An 18,162-nucleotide genomic window follows, 5' to 3' on the forward strand; every position below is an offset into this window, starting at 1 on the left:
CTGGTGGAATTCCGGCTATGGTCATAATTCCATGGGCGGTCAGTAGCCACGACAAAGGTATATTGGCAGCCGTCGCCGTGGCGGTAGGTGGCATTTGCCCCCAGTGTCATAATGAGGGCTTAGTTCCCATTTGAAATTCCCCTAGGAGGACTCACAATCAGCACTATTACTCTAGTGTTTGCTTAGATGAAATCAGTTGATTATGCTTGAATGGATGCATAGGGTAGTATTACCAAAGCGCAGATCTAGCCAAAATACTGTTCAGCGCTGGAAATGAACCATCCCTACTAGGCAGGACAGAATGAAGGACTTGTAAAACTGCATATCAATGATTACTTTTTAGGGTCGAGCTCAAAGCGCTTTGTCCCTGGTGTAATCTGTCTGTGGGCTTTTAACCACCCATCAGTTCAGTTGGTTTGTGGGCTTGCCTTTTAAAGTTAGCTTGATTTAATTAGTGAAAGGCATGCATACGTCATGCCTTTTCCGATGTTTAGCCTGCCTTGAGCGCACGGGCTAACTACTGAAAACATACGAGGGTCCATGTTTTCCATATGGTTTCTGCAGTACTTTTTCTCTTTATTTCGTAGGCAGCGCAATCTCGATGGGCATAGTAGAGCGCTTTGCATGACATCGACCCTGTTACATGGATATTTGCACTTTTGCCAGTTACATGTATAATTGCACTTTTGCCTGTCACATGGATAATTGCAGTTTTGCCAATATGTTTCATAATGAGCAAACTTCTGTTTCCTTTAGTGTGTTTGCTTTGCTCTCATGGTGGCTGTTGGGTCGCTTATGTGAAACTGTTTTACTTTTCAGTTTATGTGGCAAGAAAAGTCCAGTTAGGAGTTTACAACGCTAATAGCTTTAACGCGAGCAAATGCGAGACCCATTGCATTGCAAATGCTTGTTTTATGTGTGTTTGTGATGACGCACTTGGTGCACAATGCTGTGAAAGAGCTACTGAAATAATTTTCAGTTTTTTGTGATTTTCTGAAAGGAAACCTGCTTCGAAGCCAGCCAACGTGTACACCCGAGAACGGATCTATGAGGCAGTGGTGAAAGGGGACGCTGAGGACCTGGATGGGCTGCTAGAGTACTTACGAAAGACATTGAAAAAACTCACAAATGCAGAATTTAGAGGTAGGAATATATTTTATACTAAAGGACAAGTGTCTAAATTTAAGGAGAGTAATAAAAAAAAAATCTTGCACAAATGCTCTTTGTGAATCAGTGAAAGAGAGAATATGATTTAGACCAGGCATCTCCAACGAGTAGCCTGTGAGCTACTAGTAGCTCTCCAGCTACTTGTGAGTAGCTCTTCTATGTAGCCCGACCTAGTTAATTTAAAGTTGTTGCCTAGTTGAATGAATAAATCCATCCCACAACTGAAAAGATTGTATTCAGGACAAAATTGTGTGTACTTTTCAGATCTCTCAACTTGATGTTTGGAGGAACAAAAGGTAATTTTCTAAAATATATTTAATATATTTATAGCTGATATTTGGATGATAAATCATGAGTCACTGGAGAGACCTATTACTTATATTTGTACCTTGGTGTCAGGGGCATTGGAGCTATGGCTGTTTTGTATTAATCCAGTAGAGGCAGTCCAAATTGATAAAACCTTTTTCCCATTACTGATTACAACGCTGCCTGAAACACTGAGGTTATCACTGCTGGTAATCTTTCATAGGGTGAACACTGTCTGACTTGACTACTATTACCACACTCAAATATTTGGAGCTCGGTGTATTTTTCATTGAACACCAGTAGCTTCAATTAAAAAACGGTTGGAGACCCCTGAGTTAGACAGTGGAGGTCAAGTAATGTCAGTCTGAAGGAGAGAGTAAATTATTTCATCCCCATGACAGAAGTCCTATCCCCAAATGTATAGATGTCTGCTGGCCTCGCGGACATCTTATCACATTGGCAGGAACTACTGATGGTTGACGGACAGCTCTGTCAAACTTGACAACCAGCTGTCAAACATTTACAGAGGTTTACTTTTTTCAAAATCAAGCTCCCAAAGTGGGATTTTGTTTTTTAAAAAGCAAAATGAATTTCTCCAACACCATGGAAGCTTTCTCCCATGGCATGGGACTCATTTTTTTTACATTTACTGTGCCTCACTGGTAGATTTTATCTAGTAGCGATGGACAGCAAAAAAAGCCATCCGACCACTCACTCTAACTTGGGGGGACAATGGCTTTGCTTACCTCGGACAGCCTGTATTCCATTGGGCCATCAGAGGAGTATGTTGGGAACAGAGCCAGAGTAGGAGCCATCATCGACATGCTGAGTCTGCTCGCATCTCTAAATCGAGCAGATGGACCGTAAGTTTGGCAGAGTCTGCCAAACTCTAATAATCAGCCTCTAGGTTCTGACAACTACCTAATGTTTCCTCATAGGAGCATGTGTTCTGGAGTGTCTGTCCTGAATGGATGTTACATCAAAATGTTGAACAATAGAGACATTCTAACCTTATTATTGAGGTGTTCTCTTTAGGGTTTCATAGAATTGTGATACAAGATGTATGGAAAAAGCTAAAAAGTCTTACAACAGCCTTTGATGTGTACCTGCTAATTTAATGCAGTAGTTATAAGTGATTAACTAAGCTTCCGTGACATATTGCACAGGTGCAGATTGACCAGCAGCAACACAACCTTCACTGCATTAGGAAAATAAGTGCCAACTACTTCCCAGGCACAACCTCTTATGTTTGTTACTTAAGCTTGAAAACATCTTCTCATAACATCAAAATGTCTGACATTGTCAATACCTGATGCACAATCCACTGTAGGTTGATGTGCCATAGATAGCCCATCTATAGGACATCTAGTGCAATGTGCTGTTTCCTGTCTAGGCTGCCCTCATTGAAAGATCCATCACTACAATCCTAGAATTCCTATGTCTAACCAAGTTAGACTTGGGGAGGTGGTACTGTATTGCCAACTTGGACTGCGTCCCTGGACTTGTTCTTTAATTGTTAGCCATCATATCTGCAATTCCAGTCTGCACATAAGGATAATGTTTTAGATAAATAAGATGATTATACTTTCATAACTATGTATTACCATTGTTCTCCAACATCATCATTACTGCAATCCACAACTTAAATAAGGGTTATAACATGTAATCGGTGTTCATTACAGATCATCAGTTTTGAAAACAGCCGAGAAAAGAGCAGGTATTGCAGAATGTGAGTTGGACGGTAATTGTAAAGGCAATTCAAACGTTTCTGTAATTGTTCCACAGAATCCACTTAATTTACCTGTTTGTAAAAACCATATATTTGCTAATCAGAGTAAACTAAAGATTTACTATGAATAATCACACATGAAGTTTATTCAGCTAAGTCGGAGGAGCGTCGCTCCACTGTTTTTTGCAGTGGACGAAAGGGAAAAATAAAATGATAATAATGTGAGGTTATTATCATTTTATTTTTCCTCAGGAGCAGGGTCAGGACGTGGCTGGGCTTGAAGAGGGCTATATGCACAGAAGTGTGCATGATGCTTTGGCAGGCCATGTTTGGCAGGCCAAAGAATTATGCGCACTTTGTATTTCTCCAACCGACTGTATTGAATAGCTGGGGGGAGAAAATGCACAGGGCCCTACTCCTTGTCTGAGCGCCGAAGCAGGGCGCTCAGACCAATCATAACGCTGCTGTCATGCTGTTGACAGCAGCTTTGTGATTGGAGGGGAGTCTGGAAGCCTTGTGCTTCCCGGAGTCCGAGGAGAAAACCGTCTCTCCCAACATAAAGGTACGTTTTATTTATTTATTTATTTATTTATTTTTCACCCCTGTTGACAAATGGCTGCCACTTAGTTTATTTACCCCCTCCGGCGCCTAGTTTATAGCTTTTTTGCAAAAAAACGATGGGCTGTTTTTCACAAAACATAAAATTATTGCAAGTTGGACCAGACCACCTCACCAAATCCAGGTACACATCCATCTAGCTATGTTTCTGCTATGTGTCAGAAACATGTTCCTATCAGAACTAACATGAGAACATTCACTTACAGAACTCCCATGTAGCTTTTGATCACTTAGCACAAAACAATTGAGATGAGAATTTGTGTAATATTTTTGTGAAATTTGAAAAAAATAAACATTTTGTGAAATTATTCTTCTAGAGCAAAATATGATTTGAGTGTATCTCGTATGGCTTTTTCACATGAACATGCACTTTTGCATAAAGAGTACTCATGATGTACCAGCACCAGACTGGTTTGAGTAGAAAATATCTCTCAGTGAAACATTTTCTGCATTAACCCTCCTGCATGCAAAAACGCATACAAACTGTGTAGTGCAAGCATCAGAGACATTTCAGGAATCTGAATTTAGTGCAAAAAGAAACTTGGAGATTACGCAATTTTTCATGACGTAATTAAAATTTCCCCCAGCCCTACACTAACTCTACAGGATTGGACTGGCGAGGCTGAAACAAAATTTTGAGAAGCTCCTTGCATTTTCATCAAATGGTGGCAAAACATTTAGAAATTCAAAAATCACATTTCCTTTCAGGAGTCCAACTTAACCATAACCAAAGAGTCGCATCTCTGCAGTTAAAGTTGACACCTCAGTTCACAGGAAAACTGGGGGGACACAGCACTGAACATTCAAGCCTTGAGTGTGCCATATGTGGCGCAGATTGGTCGGACTGCTTCCCACCTTTTCCATTTAGCATGGGGTTTGTGCACAGCACACCGTCCCTTCACAGAAGTCTTGCAATGTCTAATGGTACTGGAGCCTTTTAATCACTCTGTCCTTTCTTGGTTTGGTGGATTTTCGTCCGTGTTGAAGTCGAAGCTACAATGTATATTTTCATTCTACTACTGAATATAGGCGGGCTACAAAAGAACAGTCATATATGAATTGTTGCATGATAGTAATATACAAAGTTATAGCAGTTAACACGTTTAACACCTCAATATATTTCTACAGAATGTTATAGACAAAGCCACGTTGAGAAGGTTCATTATAATAAACATTGCTTATAACAGGTTTCAAGTTGCAAGAAAAATAGAGCAAACAAACTCTTTTTCAGACAAGAAAGTTTACATGTAGGCTTCCATGTGATCAATTATTATTCTCTTTAACCAGAGAGGCCTCCCAAAATGGCCGTCACTATGAGATCAGGGCATAAACATTAATATTAGAGATGGATTTGAAGTGTGATTCGGTCACTTCTCATATGAAAGGAGGACCAGAGCTACTTTTTACTGGGAGGCAGCAGTTTTCCACCCAACATGGCCGCCATTTCACCCCTGTCTCTGTTTATTTGAAAATAAACTAGATAGCTGTGCAGAGGCGTAGTTAACTAGATTGTCCAAAAGGCCAACGTGGCTGCCTCTGTGGAAACACTATGGCACAGCTGCCAACCAAGAAGCAAGCACAGTGCTTGGACCCATCCCACCAGCACTGCAGCCTGGTACGTTGACATGGCACTGGCACAGATCATGCATCAATCCACGCACCCCTGTGCTTTGCTCACCTGTGCCCGCATCAATACTTCAATATCTGTGGGAAAATAGGTGACAAGAAGGGAAACAACCATTGGTAAAGTCATTTGGTCTGAGCTATACCTGAAAGTGATTCCCCATTCATTGTTGAGTTTGTGTATGCGTGCGTAGTATTATGAATGGATAAGTGTGTGAATGCAAGAGTGAGTCAATGAGTGAATGTACGAGTATAAGCATGAGTAACAGACTGGCTTTAAATTTTAAAGTAACAGACTTTGTATATAGAGAATGAAGTTGTGCCCAAGTAGGTGCGTGCAGACTTGATCCACCCATACAGCACCTGTTTACACAGACGTGCTGATTATTGCAGGACATACACAATTATGCAGTACGGGTTAGGTGCTCAGTACAGGGGCAAGGATAACCTTTTTACCCCACTAAATATAGAACAAAGGTTGAATGAGTAGACAAAACCAAGGAGGCAGTGCTGGGGTGGTGCTGAAGTGTTGGAGCCGGTGGCCAAAAATTAGGCAGGGCCTCTCTTAGGTGTCTGAACAAAGACACATATTGTAATTAGAAAGACATGTACTCTAGAATACTTAAAAACACAATATGTGATGCCAACTAGTGGTGTTGCTGTATTAGCTGCATAAAGAAGGGACAAGTCAGGTCTCATGTTTTATTCTTTAAAGCATGTCATGATACAAGAGTTTGACCCCAAAATATTTCGGGTATAGGCCACAAAGCTCCTACTCCCAGTCCCCGCCTGTGATGGGCCTGGTGCAGAGGATAGTCTGGCTTTGGCAATGACCATGGAATTATCCAATGGCGTGAGGTGGTAGTGAATCAGTAATGGCAGTACAGTAGTGGGAATAATAGCACAGGGCTATGACGTGTTAGTATAGTAGTGACAGGATACTGAAGTGGTTATTTTGTGGTGGTGTTTGGTGTTGTGGGGTATCTGTGAATTCATGGTTTTGGTCACCATGGTGACAATGGTACCGTAGTGATATGAGTGGTACTGTGGTGCAATGGTTGTGATATGATTATGACTATGGTGCTACTGGTGAAAATGCAGTGGAGCTGGGCTTTTGATGTAGTTGTGTACCATGGTATTAGTGTGGTATCCGTCATGTAGTAATCATGTAACATACCTAATAATTATAATCATGTGTGCAAGTCCCCATAAGCAGCTGCTGCCCAAGAACACACATGGTGCAGGGAATGAAACCAAACCTGTAGCCAGCCACTCCGTACAGACACAGGTGTGCAAAGTGGCTACTGTAGAAGGAGTTAGTAGAAATGCATTGTTCTCAGTAGTGCACATATGCGCTTGTTATTACAAAACACATTATTAGGTCTTGCTGGACTTTTTTTGCTTATGCAGGGTCATACCCAATATTTTTGCCTCCTATTTTTTCTGACCTGTTGCTGTTGGCTTTTGAACTCTGAGCACTTTACCACTGCTAACCAGTGCTAAAGTGCATATGCTCTCTGTGTAAATTGTATGTAATTGGTTTATCCATGATTGGCATATTTTATTTACTAGTAAGTACCTAGTAATGTGCACTAGAGGTGCCAGGGCCGTAAATCAAATGCTACTAGTGGGCCTGCAGCACTGGTTGTGCCACCCACACAAGTAGCTCTGTAATCATGTCTCAGACCTGCCATTGCAGTGTCGGTGTGTGCAGTTTTAACTGTAAATTCGACTTGGCAAGTGTACCCAATTTCCAAGCCTGAACCTTCCCTTTTCTTACATGCAAGGCACCTCTAAGGTAGGCCCTAGGTAGCCCCAAGGGCAGGGTGCATTGTATGGTTAAGGTAGGACATATAGGGGGTCATTCTGACCTCGGCGGTAAAAGGCCCTTACCGCCGGTCAGAAGACCGCCATAACACCGCCGCGGTTAACCGCCACGGTCATTCTGACCCACAACGGCCAAACCTCCAAAAATCCGTCCTCCACTGCAGCCCGCCACATCAGCGGGCAGCGATAAACTGGAGATGACCAAACCTCCACCGTCACGCCAACAGAAATACGCCCATGCCATTACGACCCACGAATCCACACGGCGGTCATTCAAACGCGGTATTCCATTGGCGCTACACACCGCCGCGGTCAGAATACACACACATCACCAAAACACAGCCACATTGGACAATTTGAAATACACACACCTGATACACATACACACACCACTCCCACACAATCAACCAACTATAAAACACACACCCACATCACCCACAAACCCCTGCGACCATAATTACTGAGAGAAGGAGAGAGAGACACAGCAGACAATCCATAGCAAGACACACTGAGGCACACTACACCATCACACACAGCACATAGTAGCACAAAGCACCACTCACCAACATACTCCTCATCACATACACCACCCCACACCTCACCCACACCACCCCATGGCACCCCAAAGGCACCCACGCTTTTCGGACCAAGAACTCCGGGTCATGGTGGAGGAAATCCTAAGAGTGGAACCCCAGCTCTTCGGCTCGCAGGTGCAGCACACCAGTATAGCCAGGAAGGCGGAGCTATGGCAGCGGATCGTGGACAGGGTCAACGCGGTGGGACAGCATCCCAGGAATAGGGAGGACATCCGCAAAAGATGGAACGACCTACGGGGGAAGGTCCGATCGATGGTCTCCAGGCACAACATCGCGGTCCAGAAGACTGGCGGCGGACCCCTCCCGAATTTACATCGTGGGAGCAAGACGTCTTGAACATCCTGCATCCTCAGGGCCTCGCTGGAGTAGCCGGAGGATTGGACTCTGGTAAGTCCAACCTCAACTACTATATCCCCCCCACCCCACCAGCATGCCAACCCACACCCCCACCCTCACCCACAACCCCCCAGCACACATCCTCCCTGACAATGTCTCACCAGCACAACCCACCCATCCCAACACCAACTCCTGCATGCCAACACAAATCATGGGCACCCATCACCTAAGCATGACCACTGCACTACCCCCCCCCCCACTAACTACCCTCACAACACCTCCCTCAAGGGAATGCCTGCACTGGGGGACAAGGGCACCCATAACACGCACGCTATTGCACACACAGAAACAATAACCAAACTCTCTTACCCCATGCAGGACCCGAACGACAACACACCAGCCAGGAGGGTCCAGAAGTGACCATCCCACCACCGGAACAGGCCCACACTGAGGATAGCAGCTCTGTCGACAGTGAACCTGATGACCAGCCCGGACCATCGGGGACCTCTGGGCAGTCGGTTCCCCTCAGGCAGCCACAGGCCACACCAGACCCGACCCCCTCTGCCAACACCAGCACAGCTCCCACCCAGCGGGCCCATGCCTCTGTCTCTAGGACAGCTCAATCAGCGGTGTGTCTGCCACTACAGGGCACCCAGGCTAACCCAACACCCCAACAACAACAGGGACCTGGGGGAAGTGGTAGCGGGCACACCGTCCAGGGGACAGAGGCCGGGGGAAACCGGGCAGCTCGGAGGGCTGCTGTGCGACAGGGGGGGGAGGAGAGACCCAGGGAACCCACTCTCCAAGAGGCCCTCACCACCCTCATGGGGGCCTACCACCACTCCCAAGAAACAATGGCGACGGTACTGGCCAGGTTCACTGAGATCCAGGCACAGCAGGAGGAACGCTACATGGGGTTCAGGGAGGAGCTGAGAATCATCGGGACCGCAATGGGGACCATCGTCCTGGCCCTCAACAGGATAGAGGACGCGTTGCGGGACCATGGTGCACCACACAGGGCCCCTGTCACTAGCCCGGACCAGGAACAGCCTACCACCTCCGCCGGTGCTAGTGGACAGGAGGTCCCAACACCTCGACAGCCTCCCAGAACCCCACCTCCTGCTGAAGAACAACCACCCCGTAAGAGGAGCCTGAGACCAAAAAAAAAGACAGAGTAGGATGTCAAGACCCCCGCCAGAAGGACATACCCCCTCAAGTCTTCCCACTGTCCCACATTGCCACCCTGTCCAACCATGAACTGCCTATGCTCCATCCTTCCACAGGCAAAAGGACAATGCACCTGTGAGACTGAGAACTGGACTCTGCCATGGATATTCCTCCACCCCCACCCATCACCCTTAGAATCACATGTACCGATATCTAGCACTGTAAATAAATCACATTTTGCACACAAATCTGTTTTGAGTCATGCTGTATTATTAACAAATGTATTACATATTACTGTTCAATTTCTGTTCTGTCAATTAGTCATGACAACATACCAATGTCAATACGCTGTATTTCATGGGCGAACCAAGCAGAAGTCAGGTACTGAGTCAGACAGCACTGAGAAGGGAAGGGAAAGGCAACAATTAATGAAAAACATCTGTGGGGAACTACAGAAAGTACAGATGCAGGAGGCTATAAGCAATTGTGAAATGGCGTGGGTGATTCTTACCTGTGTGTTACTGGAAATACTGTTGTATCACTCTGTCCCTATTGTCTGTGTCGTCCTCAGAGTCTTCCTCCTCTTCACTCTCCACAGGCTCCACGGCTTCTACAACACCACCATCTGGACCATCCTCCTGCAGGAAAGGCACCTGGCGTCGCAAAGCCAGGTTGTGAAGCATACAGCACGCCACGATGATATGGCACACCTTCTTTGGTGAGTACATTAGGGATCCACCTGTCATATGCAGGCACCTAAATCTGGCCTTCAGGAGCCCAAAGGTTCGCTCAATCACCCTCCTAGTACGCCCATGGGCCTCATTGTACCGTTCCTCTGCCCTGGTCCTGGGATTCCTCACTGGGGTCAATAGCCACGGCAGGTTGGGGTAACCAGAGTCACCTATTAGCCACACACGCTGTCTCTGTAGCTGGTCCATCACATAGGGAATGCTGCTATTTCGCATAACATACGCGTCATGCACTGACCCTGGGCACTTGGCATTTACATGGGAGATGTACTGGTCAGCCAAACAGACCACCTGGATATTCATTAAATGGTAATTCTTCCTGTTCCTGTACACCTGTTCATCGTCATTTGGGGGGACTAAAGCCACATGGGTCCCATCAATTGCACCAATGATGTTGGGGATGTGTCCAAGGGCATAGAAATCAGCTTTCACTGTAGGCAAATCACCCTCCTCTGGGAAAATGATGTAGCTCCGCATGAGTTTCATCAGGGCAGACAACACTCTGGATAAGATCTTGGAAAACATAGGCTGAGACATCCCAGATGACATGGCCACTGTTGTCTGGAATGAGCCAGTTGCAAAGAAATGGAGGACAGACAGAACCTGCACTAGAGGGGGAATTCCTGTGGGTTGGCGGATGGGGGACATCAGGGCTGGCTCCAGCTGGGCACACAGTTCATGGATGGAGGCTCGGTCAAGTCGGTATCGTAGTATTATATGGCGTTCTTCCATTGTCGACAGGTCCACCAGCGGCCGGTACACGCGAGGATTCCTCCTTCTCATCGCTAGTCCCAGCGGACGGTGCCTAGGAAGGAGAATATGGAGTACAGAGTCAATCCACTCACAGGTACGTACAACACAGCTTGCACAGTACAGGTAAATGTATGGTTTGATATGTTTGTATGTGTGCCATTGCAAGGCCTAGGCCTGTGTGACGCATCAGAAATTAAGCCATGTGGGCCCTTGAAATGGCCGATGCCTGACCTGTGAAGTGGGACAATGGGATGTGAGGTCACTGCGCTGGCGGGGCACACCGTGGCGGTAGGCGGTCGTAGACCGCTGTGCGAAGACGCATTGGTTAACATTGAAGCCTATGGGTTTCAGGAGCCAATGACGATGTGCGCCGGCGGTCGCGGTACGCACCGCCGCGGGCGTGACCGCCATTTTCTATCTGCTCAATCATTCGAGACCTGATCATCCACAGGAGAGGACCTATACTGCAAGTGCTGCTGTGAACTCGGTCTGGAAGTGACAATGGCTGCTGCTACTGGTGAAAGGGCCCCCGCCTTCAGTTCAGAAGAGTTGGAGAAGCTCGTGGACGGGGTCCTCCCCCAGTATGCGCTACTCTACGGTCCTCCAGACCAACAGGTGAGTACACTCAGTGCACATTGAATGGGTTATGCCTGTGTGGAGTGGGGGGGATGTAAGTTGGTGGGGTGTGGAGGGAATGAGGAGTGCAACGCACGACAGATGAGAGAATGGGAACCATGGCAAGGTTGGGGAGGGGGGGGCATGTACTCCAAACATGCAGATATGTGACGGTTTCTCTTTCCCACCCTGTACATGTCAAACAGGTGAGCGCCCATCAGAAAATCGATATTTGGCGTGCCATCGCCAAGGAAGTCCGGAACTTGGGGGTCTACAACAGACGGGGCACCCACTGCCGCAAGAGGTGGGAGGACATCCGCCGCGGAATGAGGAAGACCGCAGAAACACTGCTGGGGATGGCCTCCCGACCTAGGAGGGGTGCCAGTCGCACCATGACCCCCCTGATGTCCCGGATCCTGGCGATGGCCTACCCTAATTTGGATGGGCGCTTGAGGACAGCACAGCAGACACAGAGGGGGTGAGTATCTGCACATTCTCCTATCTGTATGCGCAGTGGAGGCGTCTGGGTGGGGGAGGAGGGCTGTGGGTGACATTAGGCCAGGGCGCTCTCTGTAGTGTAGTCCTCTCCCTTAGGCATGGCCCTGTGCCCCCGCCCCCCACCTCTGTAGGGTGCCAAGTGCAGCTACCCATGCTCCAGCATCACACATGTGCGCGTCTGTTGTCCCTAGACCTGTTTGCCTAGTCAGAAGTACTGAGTAGTGTACCCCAAGTTCGCGACTTAGTGCACGAGCCACCTGTTTCTGTCCTCTCCGCAAAGGGTATTGCTAAGGCATGCACTCAACTTTGTTTAATTTCTCCCCCCACCCTAAATCTTTGTCTTCTTGTGTTTTAGCATCATCAGGCGGAGGAGATTTGGCGTCGGAGCAGTAGGGAGCTGCAGGTCACCAGGCCCCGGTGGGCACTGACACAGACACCGAGGGCACCAGTGATCCGGAGGGCGAGGGGAGCACCACAACGGGGGCCGGTGGAGACACCAGCGACACGGACACGTCCTCGTTTGGGAGCTCCCTAGCGGTGGCGGCACCATCTGTGCCCCCCGCAACAACAGGTACAGCCGCCACCCAGCGCACCAGCACCGCCCTCCCAGCAGCCCCTCAGTCTTCGCTCCGTGGCCGCTCGGCCAGGAATGCGCGCATCTCCTTCGCCCCAGGCACCTCAGCCCCTGCCTCTGTTACCCCTGCTGCCCTCAGTGCGGAGCTCATTGACCTGGTGAGGACGGTCATTGTTGGGCAGACTACCCTTCTGAATGCCATCCAGGGGGTGGAAAGGGAGGTGCATCGGAGCAATGCCTACCTGGAGGGCATTCATTCGGGTCAGGCTGCCCATCAACGAGCGTTCACTGCTCTGGCCTCAGCACTGACGGCAGCCATTGTCCCTGCCTCCAGTCTCCCTCTTCTATCTGCCTCCACCCTTTCTCTGTCTCCTGTACCTCAACCTATCCCATCCACACCATCAGACCAGCCTGCACACACCTCAACACCCAAGGCCAGCTCATCCAAACATAAGCACCACAGAAAACACAAGCATTCACCCAAGCAACACACAGAAGCAGACATATCAACAGTCACTACCACCTCTGTGTCCCCGTCCTCCTCGTCTCCCTCCTCCCTCCCTGTGACGTCTACACTCACACCTGCATGCACCCCAACATCAGCCAGTTCTTCCACCACCAGCAAACCCTCCACTACAGTCCGCACACCTGCAGTCACCACCCCCACTGGCATTTACACGTCCCCTGTGTCCTCTCCCACTGTGTCTGTCACCCCCTCTTCCAAGACACATAAACGCAGGCAGACACCCAAACAACAGCCAACCACCTCACCACAGCCTACGTCCCAGTCACCTGCACCCAAGGACAGCACACCTGGCTCTCATACAACCACATCCTCTTCCTCCACTTCTCTCACCACTACTCCTACCCCTTACCTTGGTCCCAAGAAATATTACATCTCCAATTTTGACCTCTTTCCCTCCCCCGACTCACCCCCTCCAACTGGGAAAAGTCCCAAGGGCACCTCAGCCACCACCAGCCCAACTTCTACAGTGCAAGTGGTGCATGGCATGTGGAGTCCACCCTTTGGCGCCAGTAACACTTCGGTGAGCAGCAAGGGGACAGCCTGCCCCCCCCCAGGCAAGAGGACCCGGAAATTGAAGGGCCGCCGTGAGCGGACAGAGACGGCTGCCCCCAAGGAGGTGACTCCGGCCACTTCACCGGCCACAGCAGCCAGGGGAGGCAAGGGGCCGAGAGCCCCATCTAAGGAGCGGAAGGACAGCAGGGCGGAGAGGACAACCACCAGGAGCGCGGAGCAGGAGGGCCCCACAAGCCCCATCCCTGCTGCAAGGGTCGACACCAAAGGGCCCAGGACTCACTCCCCGAAGGGGCCTGACACAGCACGGTCGGAGGGCGAGTGAGCAGGGTGTCCAGGCCAGGTCTGACTCCCTTGACATACTGCAAGAGCGCCGCTGAACAGGGCCCCGCCGTGAAGACAGGTACCGCTGAACAGGGCCCCGCCGTGAAGACAGGTACCGCTGAACAGGGCTCCGCCGTGCAGAAGAGCACCGCTGAACAGGGCCCCGCCGTGAAGACAGGTACCGCTGAACAGGGCCCCGCCGTGCAGAAGAGCACCGCTGAACAGGGCCCCGCCGTGAAGACAGGTACCGCTGAACAGGGCCCCGCCGTGAAGACAGGTACCGCTGAACAGGGCCCCGCCGTGAAGACAGGTACCGCTGAACAGGGCCCCGCCGTGAAGACAGGTACCGCTGAACAGGGCCCCGCCGTCTCAAGCACCGCTCCGCTGGGCCCTTCCTCTCAAGCACCGCTCCGCTGGGCCCTTCATCTCAAGCACCGCTCCGCTGGGCCCTTCCTGTCAAGCACCGCTCCGCTGGGCCCTTCCTCTCAAGCACCGCTCCGCTGGGCCCTTCATCTCAAGCACCGCTCCGCTGGGCCCTTCATCTAAAGCACCGCTCCGCTGGGCCCTTCCTCTCAAGCACCGCTCCGCTGGGCCCTTCCTGTCAAGCACCGCTCCGCTGGGCCCTTCATCTCAAGCACCGCTCCGCTGGGCCCTTCCTCTCAGGCACCGCTCCGCTGGACATCGCCATGTCATGCACCGCTGCGCTGGGTCCCGCCGTCTCAGGCACTGTTTATGGTTCACTGTGCCCACCATGCCTCCTCCTTGACCAGTGGAGACTGTCATCCACCGGATGGACTGTGGCTTTGCACTCCCCAGGATGGTGCAGTGGGCAGCCCACCCACTGTAGAGACATTGAGAGACTGTGGCTTTGCACTCCCCAGGATGGTGCAGTGGGCATGGTGGCTCCTCGTGGATCTGGCGTCGTGGACTCATGTGGCTGTGGTGGCCCCCCCTTCCCTTCCCCCTGAGGTGCCTGTAGTTTTAACATCAGATGCCCCTGCAGTGTTCTCTCCAGAGGACTCAGGTCTCGTGTGTGGGCTTTGCCCTTGTTTCGCAGAACATTGGCCCACGGACATGTTAGATTCGTAGGATGTGCAGGACTTGTTACTTCAGTGATACACTGATGTGTATATATTTTTGGTTTTTGTAAATATTTTTCACGGTTGCTCAATTATTTCCAGGTGTTTCTTTTGTACATAAATATTTATTCCAAATTTGGTTGTGTCATTGTATTTTTAAAGGGTGTTTGTGTGGTGTCACTGTGACTTCCTGCTCTGCATTGGTGTGTACATATTGGGGGGGTGGGGGGGTCGCATATGTGTATGCCCGTAACCTTTCGTCCTCCCCCCTCCCGTGTGTCATAGGTGCAGTACTCACCGTTGACCTCTGCGCCGGAGTTCGTACTCGTGGTAGATGAGCAGGTAGACGAGAGCAGGTATGATGTTCAATTCGGGTTCCATGCTGTCCGGATTCCGCGTGGAGTGTCTCGAGGTGAGCGTTTTCCATTGAAAATGTCTGTTTCCGCCGTGTTTTTATCGGCGGGGCTCCCGCCCCGGAAAAGGTGGCGGATTGGTGGGTCGTGATAGGGTGGGCGGTACATTGTCTGCCGCCTGGCTGTTGGCGGTGACCGCCGCGCTGTTTGTTTGTTCCGCCGTGGCGGTCGGAGTGTTAATGCGGCGGGCTGTGTTGGCGGTTCCCGCCAGGGTCAGAATTGCATTTTTTTGACCGCCGGCCTGTTGGCGGGTTGGCCGCCGCTTTATCACCGACCGCCAGGGTTAGAATCACCCCCATAGTAATGTGTTTCATATGTCCTGACAGTGAAATATTGCTAAATTCATTTTTCACTGTTGCAAGGCCTGTCCCTCTCATAGGTTTATATGGGGGCTACCTTTAAATCTGATTAAAGTGTAGATTCCCTTTGGGAGTGAATGGACATGTGGAGTTTGGGGTCTCTGAGCTCACAATTTAAAAACACATCTTTTAGTAAAGTTGATTTTGAGATTGTGTGTTTTTTTAAATGCCACTTTTAGAAAGTGAGCATTTTCCTGCTTATACCATTGTTGTGACTCTGCCTGTTTGTGGATTCCCTGCCTGGGTCAGTTTGACAGTTGGGCTGGTTGCACCTCACACTAGACAGTGACACAAAAGGGAGCTGGGGTGTAGTCTGCATTTCCTGATGAGCCATCTGTGCTAGGAGGGAGAGGAGGAGTGGTCACTTACACCTGCAAGGGCTGTACCTGTCCTCACACAATGCCGTCTCCGACCCCCTGGTGAGTGTCTGGGGCCTGGCCTGGGCAAGGCAGGATTTCACATTCAAAAGAGACTTTACTTTGAAGTAATCCTACTTCAAAGGAGAAATTGAGTATAAGAAGGGCACCCAAAACCACAGACTTTAGATCACTTCTGGACATCAGGAGGAACCTCTGCCTGGAGAAGAGCTGAAGAGCTGGGGAGAAGTGCTGCCCTGCCTGTGACTGTGCTTTGTGGAGCTATCCTGCAGTTGCTGCTTCTGCCAGAGTAAGAGGGCAAAGACTGGACTTTGTGTGCCTTCCATCCTGAGAAGAAATCTCCAAGGGCTTGATCTAGAGCTTGCCTACTGTTGTTTGAAGTCTCAGGGACAGCAAAGACTTCTCTCTGCCAGCACCTGGAGTCTCTGGAGAGACTCCTGCTCTGACAAGTGGTGCCCTAACCAGTCCCTGGGCCCCTGGAAGGAAAGCTGGTGGAAATCCAAGGAAATCGACTTCAGACGACTTCGGACCGATGCCGCTGCTGAATCCGGTGACGCCGCCTGCAACCGACTCCGTGATCTTCGCTGGAAAGCGACGACCTTTGCAGGCCCAACGCCGCTGCAGCCCCGCTGTAGTCTGTGAGTCAGTGGAAGTCGCCGCACCATGTCGTGACCGACGCCGCTCGAAGTGCGCGGATTCAACGTTTCGCACAGACGCCGCGACCCCCGACTTCACGCATCGACTTCTTTTCACTCTTCACCAAAGGTACTGTACTTGGGGGTCTACACGACTCCATGTCCGGCGCCGCTGGTGTTGGCTTGTTGCCTCTTCGAAGCATTTTGTGTTTGTAAGCGCTATTTTTGAGTTTCATCTTTAAAAATTCATAACTTGACTTGTGTATGTCGGATTTTTGTCATTTTGGTCTTGTTTTGTTTAGATAAATATTACCTATTTTTCTAAACTGGTGTTGTGTCATTTTGTAGTGTTTTTATTAAGGCACTGTGTGTGTTGGTACAAATACTTTACACCTAGCACTCTGAAGTTAAGCCTACTGCTCTGCCAAGCTACCAAGCGGGTAAGCAGGGGTTAGCTGAGGGTGATTCTCTTTTACCCTTACTAGAGTGGGGGTCGTTGCTTGAACAGGGGTAACCTGACTGTCAACCAAAGACCCCATTTCTAACAGGTATGTTACCTTACCACCTGTTTGGCATATTTTGGCATGTTTCCCCTGCCTTTTTTCTTTCTGACCTCCTGTTTTTATGATATGCTAGACTTAGTTCTAGCTGGTTTCTCGTCTCTGCTGATCAGTGCTAAAGTGCAAGTGTAAATTATGATTATGATTGTTTATCCATGATTGGTATATTTGATTTACTAGTAAGTCCCTAGTATAGGGCACCGTGAGGCATATTTAAGAGGACCTAGAGCCACCTTAGCAGCACCATAGCATAATTTTTTGACACTAAGGAGGCGCTTTTCTGCTGCACCATAATTACAAAGTGGCACAATGCACGCATTGCTGCACTTTGTAACCCCTTGCACCACATTATACCTGCGCCAGGCATAATGTATGCAAGGGGGGGCGTTCTGGTGCTAGGAGGCCTGCAAAAATGGCACAATGAAATTTAAAAGATTTCACTGCTAAAGTTTTGCTGTCAGTTTTGACGCCTGCTGAACGCAGACGTTAAAATGACTCTCCCACAGTAACCTATGGGCCTCCTTGCACTTTGCTGCACTAGCATCATCACTTTTGTCGCAAGTGTTGCAAAGCGCCACAATAGCGTAACAAATGTTGACGCTATTGTGCTAACAACCACCATGGTGCACCATATTATATATATGGTGCAACCATGGTGTTGTTAGGTGTCGGTAAGGGGGCACAATAAAAGTGGCACATCATTGCTAATGCACCACTTTTTCTTAAATATGGACCCATGTGTACCAAGGGCCTGTAAAATACATTCTACTAGTGGGCCTGCAGCACTGGCTGTGCCACCCACACAAGCAACCTTCCAAAGG

At 49.4% G+C, this 18,162-nt stretch overlaps 1 protein-coding gene across 2 annotated transcripts in view; it reads left to right on the top strand.

Annotated features, from left to right (window-relative positions):
* The window catches only part of LOC138285855 (transient receptor potential cation channel subfamily V member 1-like), a 193,730-nt gene that overhangs the window by 101,011 nt on the left and 74,557 nt on the right, over positions 1–18,162 (top strand). For both annotated transcript variants that reach the window (XM_069226331.1, XM_069226329.1), the window contains exon 3: positions 1,001–1,143. In XM_069226331.1, coding sequence (XP_069082432.1) covers positions 1,001–1,143 — 143 coding nt within the window. The remainder of the gene's footprint in view (positions 1–1,000; positions 1,144–18,162) is intronic.

The sequence above is a fragment of the Pleurodeles waltl genome, chromosome 3_1 (genome assembly GCF_031143425.1).
Source record: "Pleurodeles waltl isolate 20211129_DDA chromosome 3_1, aPleWal1.hap1.20221129, whole genome shotgun sequence".
Classification (NCBI taxonomy): domain Eukaryota; kingdom Metazoa; phylum Chordata; class Amphibia; order Caudata; family Salamandridae; genus Pleurodeles; species Pleurodeles waltl.